We start from the raw sequence: 17,508 nt of genomic DNA on the forward strand, positions 1-17,508 counted from the left end.
TAAAAATTGTATTTATTATTTTATTTATAAAATCCTAATGTTAGTGGTAATAAGTAATAAGTAATAACTAATAGTGGTTAAAATACGTAGTAACTATGGTTATTCCATTTTCAATTAGGAGATACCCATAACAAAAAAAACTCGATTTTACTGAAAATTCCCGGTTTAACTAATCTTTTTCTTTCATAATCATTAAAAAAAAGTACTGGGATCTCATATTTTTACACTCCTAAATTCCAATTAGATCGACTTAACTATAGCCTATAGGTACTAGAAAATATGTTGAAGTTTAAAATCAAATCATTTCTTGGCTAATACCAAAAAAGGTGCACGATCGGACACAAAAAAAATAATTTAATTTAAAAAAAAACTTCTCATTGAAATTTAACACATTTATCACACCACTCAGATTTTCAGAATCAAAAATTAAAAAATACACAGGTACCTTTGGAAATCAAAATATAAAATAACATTAAATGTTATCCCTCCTTCAACTGCGTTGGTGGTGTAATGGTCAGCATAGTTGCCTTCCAAGCAGTTGATCCGGGTTCGATTCCCGGCCATCGCATGTAATTTTTTGTTTTTTTATACACCTCAGCCTAAAATATATTGAACCCAATTCTTCTTAAGTATACTTTTTTGATGAACGATTGAAGATCAATTTTTTACGACACTGGATATTGAAACGTAAAATAACGATTAAAACATTCTTTAATTAGATATACAAAAAACATTAGAAACTTGAAACATTCCATTATTACTTAAATTATCATTTTCATATAGAATATTTAAAATATTTACACCATACCATTTTCAAAATATTTAGCCTAATTTTAAGCTATTTATTTAACGGCTATGCCATATAATAATGAATAGGTACCTACTTAATATTTGGATTGAAAATAATTAAATATACCTGAATATAATAAATACATACATATCACATAGGTTACATAGGTATTGTGTTATAGTGTTTGTGGCTTAATGTCTACCTAATAGTTATATACTATTGTAATTATTATATGTATATTGTATAGCAGTAAAACTTAAGTATGTAAATAGTACATAGTACAACATAGATTTAAAAATATTTCGTTTTGCGTTATATTTCGTTCAGTGATATTCTAGAAATTACGTTTTACGTTACGTTTTGTTTAATTATATAAACTATATTTAAATATTTTGTTAATCAATATGTTTTGTTTTGCGGTATTTAATTATTTTTGATTATCGCTCTCCGTTATAACAACGTTTACAACTTTCAACGTTTGCAAGCCCTGGGCACTGCATATTACCTAATAATCATTAAGAACTTAATAGTTAATATTATATAATAAAATACCGTTTTTAAATTATATTTTCGGTTTCAGTTTTCAATTATAATACCAGTATCCAATTTTTTCCCGGTTTTGAATTTAATACCGGTTTCTAATTATTTCCGGTTTCAGTTTTGAGTTATAATACCGGTTTCCAATTATTTCCGGTTTCGGTTTTAGATTACAATACCGGTATCTAATTTTTTCGGTTTCGGTTTTGATTTGTTTTTCGATTTCAGTTTTTAACGGCTTATATCGGTTTCTGAAACTAGTTTCAAGCCCATATATAGAGGCCGTTTATAAAGGTAAACTTTCATGTAAATATTTCATGGATAACATTGCTAGAACTGCTAGAAGTATTGAAAAAATCTTTGATTGGTATTTTGTTTTATCCATATTGGTATCTACCGTATTCACCTACTCAATTAACTTATCTTTATTCCAATTACTATCTAGACCCTAAAATATTGATTTTTGAACTTACTTTACTTGACAAATTATTATTTAATTCCTTTATTTTTTTAAATTATCTCTTCAATATGATGCAATCATTTTTTTAAAAATATGTACAATTATTAAAATATGCAACAACCATTAAATATGCAGTACCTTAAGTACAAAAAAATATTTGCCATAAGCTTCAAACTATTATGATTCGTAAAGATTACTAACAATAATCCAAAAATGTGAAAAGAAAAAAATATAAAATTGTACAAAAATCCACGCTCTACGTATTACATTACTCACGGTTTTTTATAATGTATTATATTATTTTATACAATAGTATACTATATTGCCCGCCGCAGCAAAGAAGGTCGTATCTCTGTTTTTACAATTTTTTTTTTCAAATTGTTATAACTTTTTTTATTGTAGTTCCCGCGAAGACGGTAGTAACTACATTTTATTGTATAAAACGTCTTCGATTGTTTTATGCTACTTTCAGTTTCGCGGGAACTACACAAAAACAGATATGACAACTTGAAAAAAAAAATTGTGAAAACAGAGATACGACCTTCTCTGCGGCGGGTGAATTATATACTATACTAGCGGTAGCCTAACTTTTTTTGATCGAGTTTTACTGAGAATATTTTTGAACATGTATTTGTTGTTTGGCTTGATACTACTTTTTTTCCCGACCGTAACTGATTTTTATCGCAATAGAAACGCAGATCATCGTAAAAACTTATCAATATAGATGATTTCTCAAACTTCCTTGCAGAGGAAAAATATTGAGTAGAATGCTACTTAAAAAAATTATTGACTAAAAAACTTAAACTTTACTTTTTTCTTTGAAGATCGACTCACGAAAAAAATTAATATTTTTAACTCATTATAATATTAATAGGTAATATTATATACTTACATTATAGTTATAAACATAATAATTAAAATGTAATGTTATAGGTATAAACCTGATACTGTTTTAAATTAAATATCTAAATTAATATTTTCAAAATAAATTAACATCATGCTTTTGGCATATAAAAGCACGTGATTACATAATATATCGTTGGCCAGTTGATTATAATTTAGGGAATAGTCACTGACTGCTAAACTAAGATTCTGCAGCTCTAAATGATTATATGCGCAGTAAGTGCGTGTAGCTCGGTATTCATCTTTTACAATTTTCATGGGAAAAAATTCACACAAACAGCAGGCTGATTAATCCGAAATATGTTTGTAACTGCGTATGTACCAAATGTATATAATAATACAAGTTCTAACAAATGGGGATCATCTTTGAAGTCGACCGAGATCGACCGTTTGGTCACCCCTGAACTATATACAGATAACAGCGGTATGACCATATAATATTATAATAATATTCAGTAGCTCCGTTCGAAATCTCGAGGAATGTACCTAATTAGTGCCCAGCAGCACTGCCCTCTACAAACATCAGCCTGTTATTATAGAACACTATATTTGTATTTATAAACGTGTATTTATTATATCCGGAGAAACATCTGCTGCACAACCCTCTTATACAGAGCCGCACACGACGTGTTGACAAAGACAATCCCGACGCGCAGTGTATCTATATATCTCCATGACTCCATTCTAATATCCTATAATACTAATATAATGTCGAGTTTCATTTTTAATAATATTTGTATAATATAATATGCACCCCGGATTACCTAACATTAATTTATAATATTATTATAATGTTTTTTGACGAGAGGTATGCGCAAAATAAGGTACCTATACATTTTTTTGTACTTGTTAACACGTATCACGCATTTAATTTTACATCTGAGAAATAATTATTTATTAAATATTACTTATATATTATTATGTTCAAATGTTTAATACGCCTATTACCGCATAATGCAAAAAGTAGCATCTGCAGATTCTGATACATGCTCAATGAGGAGGTGGTTGTGGTTGTGTATTATAGTCCATAGTATAATACTATAATGTAATATTTTATTCCTGTCATTGAGTTTATAATATATTGTAAACCCTCTTATCCGATCACAAACTGACGACGAACGTATAGCCACATTAATTATTGCCACAAAGACTATTTCGACATTTGAATGTACGCGACCAATGTTATTGATTTCGGCATTATTATTGATTCGTTTATCAAATCATGTATTATTGTAAGTTGTAACTAAATCGTCATTGTCTTGTAATAATTTAAAATTTCAATAGTATTTAAAGTGAGTTATACACATTTAAATAAATTATTATATTGATTCGACAGAACCTGTTATTTAAATAAAATATTGTTAGTAATATATATATATATTATTCATATTATACCTACATAAGTATACACAAATCGGACCAATGTATTCCTATTTAATCTATTAATCTTCCTGGTTAACTGTATGTTACAGCATATTATATAATATGACAACGTTCAACTTTTATGAAGTTTCTTGCTATTTTGTATACATACCTACTTAATATGATAGTGGCAGATAGAATATCCAAATCGATAGAATGTATAAATCAGGGCTTGAAACCGAAAATATTTAGTTTTTGATTTTGTTTTCGGATATCGGTATTTATTTTTTGATTTCATTTTATTTTTGAAAATCGGTTTTTATTTTTTTCGTTTTCAATCTCGGATTTGATTGCTGGTATTTAATTTATTCAATTTTGTTTTCAGTTTCGATATCGATTTCAGTTTTTAACGGGTTTAACTAGTATTTAAAATCGGTATCCAATATCGGTTTCAAGCCCTGATATAAATTAGGGTTTAGAGTCATTTAGAGCTCGGATTTTTTAGGCATTTGTTTTTTTTTCTATTGGTCTAAAGATATAAATTTGATTTATACGACATAGAATAAAATGTTTAAATTTGTATTTTGCCTTTTTAGTTAGGTAGACGTGTTTTTAGTTCTTTTTACTTTTAAGTTTTTTGGTGTTGTGTTTAATAACATTTTTTTTAATGTGTTCTAAATCAACGTATTTGAAAGGTCACCTATTTACTTTTAAATCATATACCTAATGTGTTCCAAGGACATAGGTAGCTCAATCAATTTTATCAATGTTGCATGTTTTGAATTAATCATTATAATTAGATAAGAAATAATATTACATGTTGTAAAAGATTTCAATATATAAAAATATTTTATCAGATTGCTGGCAAAGTTGTCTTATTTGAGAATATTATTTAAAAAAAATTAACTGTTGAATGCAACTAGGATATCACAGGTATAAATAAAATGCCTATATTAATTTTTAAAAATAATTGGGTGGTAAACAGAATTTAAAGTAAAATGTTTATATTTTTTTCTAGATTAGAAACTATTAGAGACTTAACATTCACAAAACAACTATAGCTGTCACTAAATTTTTTACATTTATTTTTCATGCGTTTTTTTTTAAAATTATATTTTTATTACTATAACTGTAATCTTTTATTGGTATAGTTATGTACTCATATATTAAATAATAATAAAACTTGTTTTTAAAAACCACAGGAACTTTTTTTTTATCTTTTTAATGGTTTTTTCTTCATATTAAATACTTTTTTTATAGTCTTTGTCTTAGTCTTATAGTTTCTAAAACCTTTGTAATTAAAGCAACTTTACCAAATAAAAAAATAATAATCATAACTACAATATTGTGCATTCCACATATTATATTATGTTTGGTAAGATCAGAAAGGTGTTGAATACATTTTAGTTTCTGGGGGGAGCGATCACTAGGCCGGGTTAACTGTTTTTGTGTTATTTATTTTGTCTGATGCAAAATTTAGGCGCAGAATAATATTTATGATGGTTTCTGGTTGGTTAATTGGCCAATTGGTTAATTAATATAATTTGGTACTCGTTCAAACTTTCGTTTTAGAAGATTAAATAATTCCCAGTGCTTTTAAACTTGGGAAAAATTAAAAAAATATCAATAGGCTATGTACATCTGAAGTAAGACAATAACATTTAACTGCAGTTTTGATAAAATCGATTGTTAAATCTTCATAAGCTTTTATTATAACCATTTTGCATTAAAAAAGATATTGGTTTAATATTATATTTTATAAACGCTTATAAATTTCACATTTCGACTAAATTCGTCAAAACCAATAAAATTGCGAAATAATTTTGTATAGTTATAAAGTCATGTATTTTTCAATTTTAATATTGCTTGCAAAATGAATTCAAGTTTTATAAATAATAGTTCTCATAAGTTATCATTACTGAAATTTAAAAATATTGAAAATTCATAAGCACTGTTTTTGTATGCTGATTTGAATTTAAAATGTTGAGGAAGTTAGATATTTAAACGATAAATAATAATTATCTATATATTCTAACAGTTTTAGATATTATGCAGTAATTCGAAAATTATTATTCGATGAGAATTTAAGGTTTTCATCTTAATTCATAACGTATATTATTATTTTCTATACACAATAAATCAATTAAAAATATCTCAATTTTAATTAATATAATTTTAAACTACTTGTACCCTGAACTTTTTCATTCACGCCATTCTATATTATATCATAATATATTAAATATGATTTGTTTGGCAATAATTATTTCAGCCTGCCGTATTGTTCCAAGTAATATAAATTAATTATAAAATATCCTCACTCCTTGGAAGTAGAGGCGATACAACGTCATCGCTCGGAAACGTTAATCATTTATCATTATTTATCGTCATCCATAACTGTGCCCTGTGGGATGTAACTTTATGATAAAACTAGATTTATCAGAGACCCTTATAAAGTTAGCAGCACAACTATGACAGACACATATGCAATACACCCAACAAACTTGTTGGACATTGTTGGATTAGCCCCAGACTTTGTTGGACTTTATTTCTGTTGGTAGAGCTTTAGACACTTATGTGTTGCCATCTATACTCCAACAGCACAACTTTACGTTAGCGAAATTTCACCCTTATGAAAAATGTCCAGCTTGATTTGTTGAACATTGATGGACAACTTTCAAACTTTGTTGGACTATATTTTCACAGGTATAAAAGTTTGTAGTTGCACTGCCAAGTCACGTTGTGCTACATAGATTCATCTATATTTGTTAGACACTGTTGGACTTTGGAGATTTTTTAATTTTATTTTTTTCTTCAACGTTTTTTTTAATTTAATGAGCCTTTTTTGATTGAAATTAGTTTTTTTTATTAAATATTACTTTTCATTTAATCTGTTTTAGATTCTGAGCGAAGCGATGAATGTATTGATTTTACAATGATGTGTGTTTTTTTTATTTTTTTATTTATTTTTTTATTTTTGTGTCTATCATCACCTTTTAGGACAGTAAAAAAGCTTGGATTTTCTTCAATAGTAACTTTTCTGATAGGAAAGTGAATCTAGTTGGTACTTTGGGGGGGGGGGGGGGTCAAAAGTAAAATTTCCCAGTAGTTTTCACAAGCGACGTGAAAAACAAAAGAAAAATTAAGGAAAAACGGGAATTTTTACGCAAAATCTGTTTTCGAGAAAATCGATTTTGGTTTTTGGTGTAACTCTAAAACTAATGACCGTAGGGACATGAAATTTTGACTAAATGTTTATATTAGCATTTTCTATACACCATAAAATTTACAAAATATTTTGACTCTTTTTGAGCTGTTTACGGCCATTGTCAGTTTTCAATTTTTTTAGTTTTTTTTTTCTATAAATATCAATAAAATTTTATCTGTTGAGTAAAAAAGCTTGAAACATTAATAGAAGGCTCCTAGGTTATTGTTTCAAAGGCAGATGAAAAAAATTAAAAATCCTTAGTCTTAGTTTTTATTTATAAGCATTTAAAGTTCAAATTTTGACAAAATACGGAAAAATCACGAAAAATAGCAAATTATTTTGAGTTGAGAATTCATAAAAATTTTTCTTTTTAAATCTAAGATTTGAAAATGTAATATAAGATTACTCATAAGTTTGTCTACCTTTATCAAAAAAAAAATGTCTAGAAGAAACTTAAATTAAATTTTTATGAGCGTCTGAAATTTATATTTTTACAACATTTGATATTTACTCGATTTCTCATGTAACAATTTTTTTATTTTATTGTAATTAAAAAACGAATGACTGTAGATACTTGAAAATTTCACTGAATGTTTATATTAGCATTTCCTATACACCATAAAATGTTGAAAATATTTTGACTCTTTTTGAGCTGTTTACGGACAATGTCAGTTTTCAATTTTTTTAGTTTTTTTTTCTATAAATATCAATAAATTTTTATTTGTTGGGTAAAAAAGCGTGAAAATTTAATATAAGGCTCCTGATATATCGTTCTAATAGCAGTTGAAAAAATATTAAAAATACATAGGCACAATTTTTTTTTATAAGCATTTAAAGTTCAAATTTTGACAACATTTATCAAATTTATAATTTATTAATTATTTTGTGGTTAAAAATTTATAAATTTTTAACTTTGATGGCTAAGGATTGAAAATTTAAAACAAGGCTCCACGTAAATAGGTTATATATAAATTACTTTATTCACAATAATATCATCAATACTACCTATACTTGGTAAAATCATAGGCTGACTGACCGTTTTCGCTCAGAATCGTTTTTCTTATACAATGATATTATATAATTGAATTCAAATTTAACACCATCCATTACGGTGACCCACTTGTAACCTACTGTACAGCAGAGCGACATCCACTTATCCACCTTTTTTTTTTTTAATTTAAAATTTTTTATTCTGCTGCTTTTTTTTTATCCTTTTAGGTTAGGTTAGGTTCTGAAAGTTGTCCAACAGTGTCAGAACAAAAGTTTCAAAAGCTCTACTGGCTAAAATAATGTCCAACAAATCAAGCTGGACATTTTTCATAAGGGTGAAATGCTGGTAACGTAAAGTTGTGCTGTTGGAGTATAGATCGCAGCACAAAAGTGTCTAAAGCTCTACCAACAGAAATAAAGTCCAACAAAGTCTGGGGGTAATCCAACAATGTCCAACAAGCCAACAAGTTTGTTGGGTGTATTGCATATGTGTCTGTCATAGTTGTGCTGCTAACTTTATAAGGGTTTATCAGAGCTATCCATAGAACTTACAAGTTTAGAACAATCAACCAACAGATTACTTTGTAATCTGAATATATTAATCATTGAAATTGAAAATTATTGGTTCTACAATAGTTTGAAAATAATGAATGATATAAAACTATTACAATTTAAAACTTACTTTAAGATTATTAAAAAAAGCTAATTTTAGGTATACCATCAATTTTTAGATTCTGAGCGGAGCGAGAAAGCTAGTGGTTTTACAATGGTGTTCTTTTTTTTTTTTTTATCCTGTATACAAAATTTCTACCAGAAGGAGTGCTTAGATTTCAACATATACCTATAGTATCTTATTTTTTAACAAATTGGATCAAAGTGGTACTTTAGACAGGTCATTTTTCATTTTTCTCAATAGTTATTTAATGCCACGGGAAGAACTACCGACAAATTACGAAAAACCGCTAAAAATGGGATTTTAATTTCTAACGCTTTGTTTATCGTCATAGCAACGAATAAAAAATAAAAATATTATAATATTAATTCAACTTACAGGCTATAATAAATAATAACAATATAAAAATCCAGACTGACAAACCGTCTTTGCTCAGAATTGTTTTTCTTATACGATGATATTATATCATTGAATTCAAGTTTAGTACAATCAATTATACATTGACCCACTTGTAACCTACTGTATAGTAGAGCGACATCCGCTTACCTACTTTTTTTTAATTACTTATTATAAATATTCACCAATGTACCAATGTTAGACATTAAATTTTCAAAATGCACGAAAAACCCTCTATGTAAACATAATTTAAGTATTCGACAACACAAGTTTAAAGAACAAAATTTGAAATTCATCTATATATAAATAAATTTCTTCTATTGTTTGTTATTTATAGACAAAAAAAATACAAAACAGCTTAAAACAAAAGTAAGTTAATATAAATTCCTAGAGGGGTTTTAAGTTTCCAAACCCTACAACAGTAGTTATAGGGTGGCTTATATATTAATTTAATTTTGGCACACAAAAATTGTTTTTTTTTTTGCTTATTTAAATGAGGGTTGCCATTGGTTACAGATTATATTTATTTACTATTATAATTAGTAGAAATATGACATAAACCTACAATATTTTACAAAAAAAAAAAATTATTCCAAAACAACTATCAATAACCTAACCTTTTATGATTTTCAATCATAATAATTTGCTTTCTTAATTCTGTACATATTTTTGGTATAAGCACATACAAATGAATGGGTATACCTAAGTAAATTTACCGATATTGTATTACACCTAAAGGAGTTAATTAATCACAATTTTTTCCCGGGCAACGCTAGTTTACTATAGTATTAAACGTTGTACGTTTGCTCCACAACAATAATAATTTGTTGCTGCCCTAATTTTAATACTTTTACTTCTTTTTTAACTCGTACAATAATTATAATCGACAAAATTACAATATAAATTATAATATTATCCATATGTCAGCTCTGACGACCGACGAGGGAGACGACCAAATAGAATGCGTGCTACAAAAATTAATGAATGATACGATCATCAAAAAACAGGTGTTCGGGAAATGGCTGTCCAACAAAAACGTGTTCAATGACACCGTGTCCATGGTCCGCCTGAGACTGGCGCTGTCCCGGGATCCGGACGCGTTCCATGCGCTGTTCGACATGTTCATGACGGCGGTCTACAGCAAGTCGATGGACAAACCGAGCTCGATCAAGGCTGTGTTACTGTCCGTGGTCAACCAAGTCCAATCGTTCGACGCACTAAGAGCCCTGGTGGATGCGACCACCGGTGGCATTCCGGCGCCCGAGCTGATCGAACACCTGTTGTCGAAAATCGACGACGGCGGCGATGGTGGCCTGAATTTCCGGACAGTGCCGTTCCCGAGCTGCGTGGTCGCGGCCTCCGGCCCGCGGCTTCCCCTGCAAAACAGCTTCACGTTCGCAATGGGCCCCACGATGTGACGACGATGACGACGACGACGGCCTCCAGGGCGAAGGCCTGTTCATCTACGTGCCGGTGACCAGCACGATGGGGGCTTACGGCGCGCTGGACCGGTGGCCGATGCCGCCCGAAGCTGGCGCGACCGTAAATTTGAACGTTGCACTCGTCATGGCCAGGTGGATAGACAGCTGGGGTGACACGAGCCTGTTCGGCGCGGGCCGGTACCGGGCCGTGCTCGTGTGCCACGCGCACCGATCGACCGCCGACTGTCTGCAGCCCTACAAAATCGGGCCGCCGCGGTACCTAGTGGTGTGCGCGGAACAGACGCGGGCCAAAACAGCGCGGTGTCTCGAAAAAATACGCGTCGACCACAAGGTGAACGTATGTTCTGCCCAGCTCGAACTTCCGTGGCAGCAGTTGGTTTTGGGCGTGTTGGTGTTAGTCGGCGGGTATATAATGGCTTACCGGTATGGCGTTTCCGTGGTTTGGCCGCCCACAAACCACTGGCGCAGTTATGCTTTAAAGTTGTGCAGGCCTACTGTTTTATTTTAATTTAACAATAAATACTTTTTTTTTATCAAATGTTAGTGCTGAGAGCCATCTTATTTCTTTTGCGGGCGTCGTTACGTCAACGCACGGTGACATATATAAATAGTAATGATCGAATAAAAAAAAATTATGAATTCCATATAATAATACGTACTTATGAGACGATAGGTGAAAATAATGGCAACTTCAGATTAATTAATTATGAAAACCGCTATGATTGGAAATTATTAAATTAGTACAGATATGATATAATTTAATCAACTACCTATATCTATTAGGTAATTTTCAAATTTAACATGATAAAATTTAATTAAGTTAATTATAAAAAATGTATAACAATATATTAAATGCGATTATTTGACTATAGTGTCTCTTTATGATCATTAGTATTATTACTATTTTTAACGGCTAAGTATTGAAATGTATTGTAATATTGTATAATGTATTATATTATAATATAAAATATATGAGCCATAAAGTGTAATACCTAATCTATTAGCTACTATAGATATTCTAGTTAGGGAGTAGGACCATCTCATGATTGCTTACAGCCTACAGGGAGTAGGTATGAACTTGAAAATGTAAGTAGGTATAATCAGTTATGTAAAGTTAGAAAGTTAGAAAAAAAATAGATTAAATAAATAAAACGATGCGCATTTAATTTTAATAAACAATTATATAATGGATGGTAGTTGGTAATAATTTTAATAAAAATAATAATAATAATAATTTCAGGAAAATGTTGGAAGAAACTGTTTTTTTCCCTGAGCTTCAAAAATATGGAAAAATTGGAAAATATTAAAATAATACATTTCCAAAAAAACTGTGGTTTTTGGAAAATTAAAAAAAAAAACAGAATTTTCGGAAAATTAAAAATAAAATAATCTAAATAGGTATAAAAAAAACCCAGTTAAAAAAAATAGATAAAGAAACCTATCATCAGTTCACATTATTTTGTCAACACGGCATACGTATCATTGTATTAAACTATTATCTACTAGTAAGTATTTGACAGTTTTTATATTTTTAAGCTTAGTGAGTAGGTAAAAAGTAAATAGTATTACTAACTGCATAGTAAATACATAAAATTTAATGTTACAAATTATTATTATTTATAAATCATGTATAGAACCCACAAGATTTATCCACTACATACTTTAAGTGATAATATATTAATGTATTATGATGATCAACTATCCTTATTTATTGGATAATGGATTTTGATCACTAAATTTTAATATAAGATATTGGTATAAATATTTTTGAACTTAAAACAAAAGTATTTGTTTCAGTAGATATTTTGAATACTTTTAAAAGAAAGTATTTGAATACGTATTTTAAATACAAATTACACCTAGTACTTAAATACGTATTCTGAATACATTTGTAAGTAATCTTAACAAGACTGTTAAAAATATATACCTAAATATCTAATAATATGCATTAAACGTCTTAAAATATAAGTACAAAATAAAATAATATGATTTGTATCGATATGAGTCGATTGCATGATAGGTACCTATACCAACCAAATTTGTAAACGGAGGAAAAAAAATAAACATACTGATGCATATAAATCATCGCACTAGTAAAAAGTAATCAATAATTGTTCGATAGTTCACTCTACCTACTATAGATAATAAAAACTTTATTATCTATATTCACAACACAGAACTGCTACGGCATACGAAATGCTATTATAGATTAGTTACGTATCCTTAGTGACAACCTCTAAATCAACACATAAACTATTTAGACAATTAATGTAATATAAAATGTTAAATGTAGGCAATTCATTTTCATCTTAAATAATGGCGTCTGAGTTGAATTTGTCAGAAGAAAATAAATCAATTAAGTCTAACAAGTAAAACAACATTTTACTCTTTAGAATGTATAACAACGGTTTTTTTCATTTGCTAGTGATTTGAAAAATCCTGAGAAAAATGTCGACACGAAAACATTACACACTAAGTATTTGCAGGCAGTATTATATAAAAAAGAGGATCCTGAACCTTTGGTAAGTTTTGGCATTTTTTTTATAGTTTTTTCGTTTATATATTAGGATTATTCATGTTTAATTAATAAGACTGTTATACTCACTAGAAATATAATTAAAAATGGCCAACATATTATTATGTTTTAGTGTGGATTTTTAGAATACACAAAAAGAAGAGAAGATTATGATAATAATATTGGAAAAGACGTTGAGCTAGAAGATGCTGATTGTATGTACATGATCGATTAGTTAATGACATTTATATAGTTTGAGATTATAGCATTGTGTTGGTTTTAATGTTTAGCCGTGGAATCAAGCGAGTCAGAAGTTTCTGCGTCCGAAGAATCCGAATCCGAAGAAAGTATTGTAAAAACTGAAGAACAGAATTGTAAAGAAGAACCTCCAGACGTATTAGACATAGATAAGATTCTACATGAGTTTAAAACTGTGACAGATTACAGATTCATTTATTTAGTCTACGCTGCCAATAAAAAGTCTAAATTTTTTTCACCGTATAATTTCAAAATTGTTTTGTTCAAGAAAATCGACACAAACTGTTTTTTTTACGCTCAGTAACGAAGGTTTTATGTCACACATTGAAGATGAAATAACATTCACGCCCTTTACGGAATTTGAAGAACAGTATACATCATATAAGAAAATTAAAAATGTAAGTTAATACCATACCTACAGTCTAAGTTAGCGGGCACCTATTTATATATATTATACAACATTCGTGCATAATTAACCTTATACAATTAAACATGATTAAATTGCACTTGTATGAAATATGAATCACATTCAAATACGTATGTATATCGTGTACGAACACATCATTATAAAATTAATATATAGATACATCACTCTGACTCAGAATCAAACATAAAAGATTTAATTAATTTCGGTATAATGTTATCTTATTTTCAACAAGCAAATAAAATTAACATAATATGACTTTTTTATAAATATGGTAAAATACTAGACATTATTTTTGGACAAATTACCCAATCACTTGGAAAAATTTAAACTGACACATTTGTCATTAACTTGCACATGGATTTCTTAAAAATGTACTAATTAAAACATTTATGCAGTTGGCAAAACAATATTGTAGAATGTCAGATGAATTTTTTAAAAATGAATAAAATATGTATTTTTATTCATAGCTGAAACTGTTTAGAAAATATCAACAATGGAAATGTCTGCACTTCTGGTATAAATTTATTTCATGGAAAAAGTATAATCACACGCGTCAAGAATTACAAATTCCCCTGACAGTATTTCTTCTGAGTACTCCACTACGAGACACGTCGTTACAAATATCCGAAGTTATTAACGAGATTATGGAAATATTTTTGTATGATGGTTCTGTGTCCGAAGACAATACTCTCCAACAATTTAAAGAACAGCAGGTTGGTAAGAGGGATCGCACTTAGTGCCATCATCAAGGTGAGGACTATTGAATCCTTACTTTTAAATCAACTTTGGTTTTGTTGTGTGGTACTTTTAGAAATATTAAATTAAAAGTTAATTGTACTCGCTTAAATTTGAACCATCTATCTTAATATATAGAAATGTCAATCTTTAATGTGATCCTAATATGACTTCTGATATGTATTCTCATTGAATTGCATTGTCATCTCCTCTAGAACCATTGTTTGAGGTTATACCGAATAAATAGCTTACGATAAAATCTCTAAAGTAGATCCAAAGGATTTTGTAATAAAAACCAGTATATTGGTAGAGCTAAATAGTAATCAGATAGTGTAAATTGTATAATAAATATGCAACACTCGTCGCCCACCATTTTTATATCTATGATAAAAGACTCGATAAAAATACTTCTATTTAAAAATTTTTTAATCATAAAAATGCATTATTGTATAACACAAACGTTATATAGTTTTATAATCTGTAAAAAATAGATTTTTAATTTCATAATTCATTTTTAAGATTTATTAAGACATTTTTGCACTTCTTGTGGTATTTTATGGTATAGTTATCCTCAGCCCTAAATCTTAATTATATTGTAAACAAATAATATTGTTTTTTCTCAAAATAAATGATGAAATATGATATTGACTTTAATTGTTTTTATTTTTATTTATTCTTCTGACAAAATGTCGATATCCACGAGGCCAAATTATGACCTAGCCCTTGATTATGCCACTGATCAACTTTCTTAATTATATATGTACCTATAGGTCTACTAACATATTAACATATATCTTTGTGTGTGCATTTTTAGATGGAGAGTATTACCACAGCTATTAAGACATTGAAAGACTTTCGGTTGACAATCAAAAAATTGATGTTAGTTGCATGTGAAAACGTACTGAAAGAATCTGGGTTCACTATTGATGATTCGGAATTTAATAAGAACTATAAGGAAACTTTTGACTTGGACGTTATACTATATAACATGCCGTTCGAACAGAAGCGGTCCAAGCTGAAAGTTTGCAAGAGAATATGTCGTTTTATCACGTGCATTGATTTCTTTTTACAATCGAATTTTCACAAGTTCGTCCAAAAACAAATCATACGGTTTGAGGCAGACGTGTACAAGCACTATAAGTACATTCCTAGTGAAGATTTACTAACCGGAACTGACGTTGAAACCGTACTGGAAGGTGATAGGTCTTTAGATGACCCCAAGGTATCGAACAGACAAGTGCTTACTTCCGTTTGATGATATTATAGTATTTTATTTATACCTGACTTAAATTATTGTTATTCCATTAGTCTCCATTGTTCATAGTCGAGGTTTACTTAACAAAAACAGGTATCAAGTTCAATTACTCCCTAAACGATTACACCACATACGTATCATTTTTAATGGAAGACTGGAAAACTATAATGATTACTCACTTCACTCCACTCCTGGATGACGTCGATTTCAACAGTTTTATACGGTGAGTCTTATAAGTATGATGTATTGTAAAGTACTTTTGCTACCTACGATCTATCGTTCTGATCAATTGTAATTACGATTGATTCTTAGTCCCTCGATCTGTGGTAAAATGGCCGATCGATTGTGCGGCGATGGACCACCATTACAATTTTTATTTGATATCGACGAAGTATATAAGTTTACTATGGAAAAAATATTGAATTATATCAGTATAAACTTTGAAGCAGTTTGTAAGTACTTAGAACGGGTGGAATACGTTTACAATATCTATAAAGAAAATGAAGACTTGGATCGAGGGATTATTCGAAACGAAACCAGTAAATACAAAATTAAGATTAACCTCTTGTATCAAAATGAGTATTGTTTTTTTTACAGGCTTAACGAATTTTCGAAAAATGTTAGAGAAATATAAACAGCAACTATACGATGTGAATAAAATAAATTCCAATCAAATGATAGGCATGTTTAATATAAAATTCCATTTATTGAAAAATATTGCTAGACCTACCTGTAATTTATTATTAGAACTAGTAGAGGAGACACTGGCCAAGTATGTAATAATAAGTTAAGACATTTTTTTAATCGATTAGTTATATTTGATCATTAACTGCATTATATAGAGTGGGAAAACAGTTGGTAAAAGAACTATTAACTGAAATAAATGAATCCCTCAAATATCTCTACACCACTCCATCTAACGCCACACAATTTGTAGATTATAAAAAGTTTTTACAAACATATACTAAAAGGGTTCGCATATAAATAATTTACAATCGAAAAATAAAAATAATATTCTAAAAATATTAAACATGGGTCTTCTATTTCAGTTAGAAGAATTAGATGTCGAACTAAATTATATTAAGGAACTTTATGAATTAGCTGAAGAATTTGAAATACCTATTGCTGATGAAGATACTGATAATTACGATGTTAATAATATTTTTATCATACCTACCTAACTGTACTATTAATTCAAAAATGTTCAATATTATTTATTTATAGAGATTCTCGGAAGAATTAACTACTTTACAGATAGAATTTGAGGATATTTCTAATGATCAAGATAATCTCGTTGATGATTTCATCAAAACAATCGATTCTCAAATAGTAGACATGCTTCGAGAAGTAGAAAAAATAAATATTGAAGCTCAGGTAATAATAATTTAAATTACTTATGTATATTCTATTTTTAGATTATTTTTTTAGGAACCATGGTTAATTGATATTAATTCAGATGTGGAACATGTATTAAATTCATTATCTCTACTTAGTGAACAATTAGCAGAACTCCAAATAGAATCAAACTTGTATAAGTCTTATCAACGTTATTTCCGCGTG

General features: G+C 29.1%; 1 protein-coding gene and 1 non-coding gene across 2 annotated transcripts; both read left to right on the top strand.

Annotated features, from left to right (window-relative positions):
- The first annotated feature begins 496 nt into the window (after positions 1-496).
- Positions 497-568, top strand: Trnag-ucc (transfer RNA glycine (anticodon UCC)). Its single transcript has one exon. It is a non-coding gene; the product is annotated as a tRNA-Gly (tRNA).
- Positions 569-13,731: 13,163 nt separating this feature from the next.
- On the top strand, positions 13,732-17,422 carry LOC132941409 (uncharacterized). Its single transcript, XM_061009456.1, has 10 exons — positions 13,732-13,929; positions 14,426-14,671; positions 15,508-15,915; positions 16,002-16,171; positions 16,261-16,487; positions 16,546-16,720; positions 16,791-16,920; positions 16,998-17,099; positions 17,173-17,295; positions 17,405-17,422. The coding sequence occupies exons 1-10, from the start codon at positions 13,846-13,848 to the stop codon at positions 17,420-17,422; spliced, it is 1,683 nt and encodes a 560-aa protein (XP_060865439.1). The 5' UTR covers positions 13,732-13,845.
- Positions 17,423-17,508: the final 86 nt, after the last annotated feature.

Source organism: Metopolophium dirhodum, chromosome 1, assembly GCF_019925205.1.
Source record: "Metopolophium dirhodum isolate CAU chromosome 1, ASM1992520v1, whole genome shotgun sequence".
In the NCBI taxonomy this organism is placed as follows: domain Eukaryota; kingdom Metazoa; phylum Arthropoda; class Insecta; order Hemiptera; family Aphididae; genus Metopolophium; species Metopolophium dirhodum.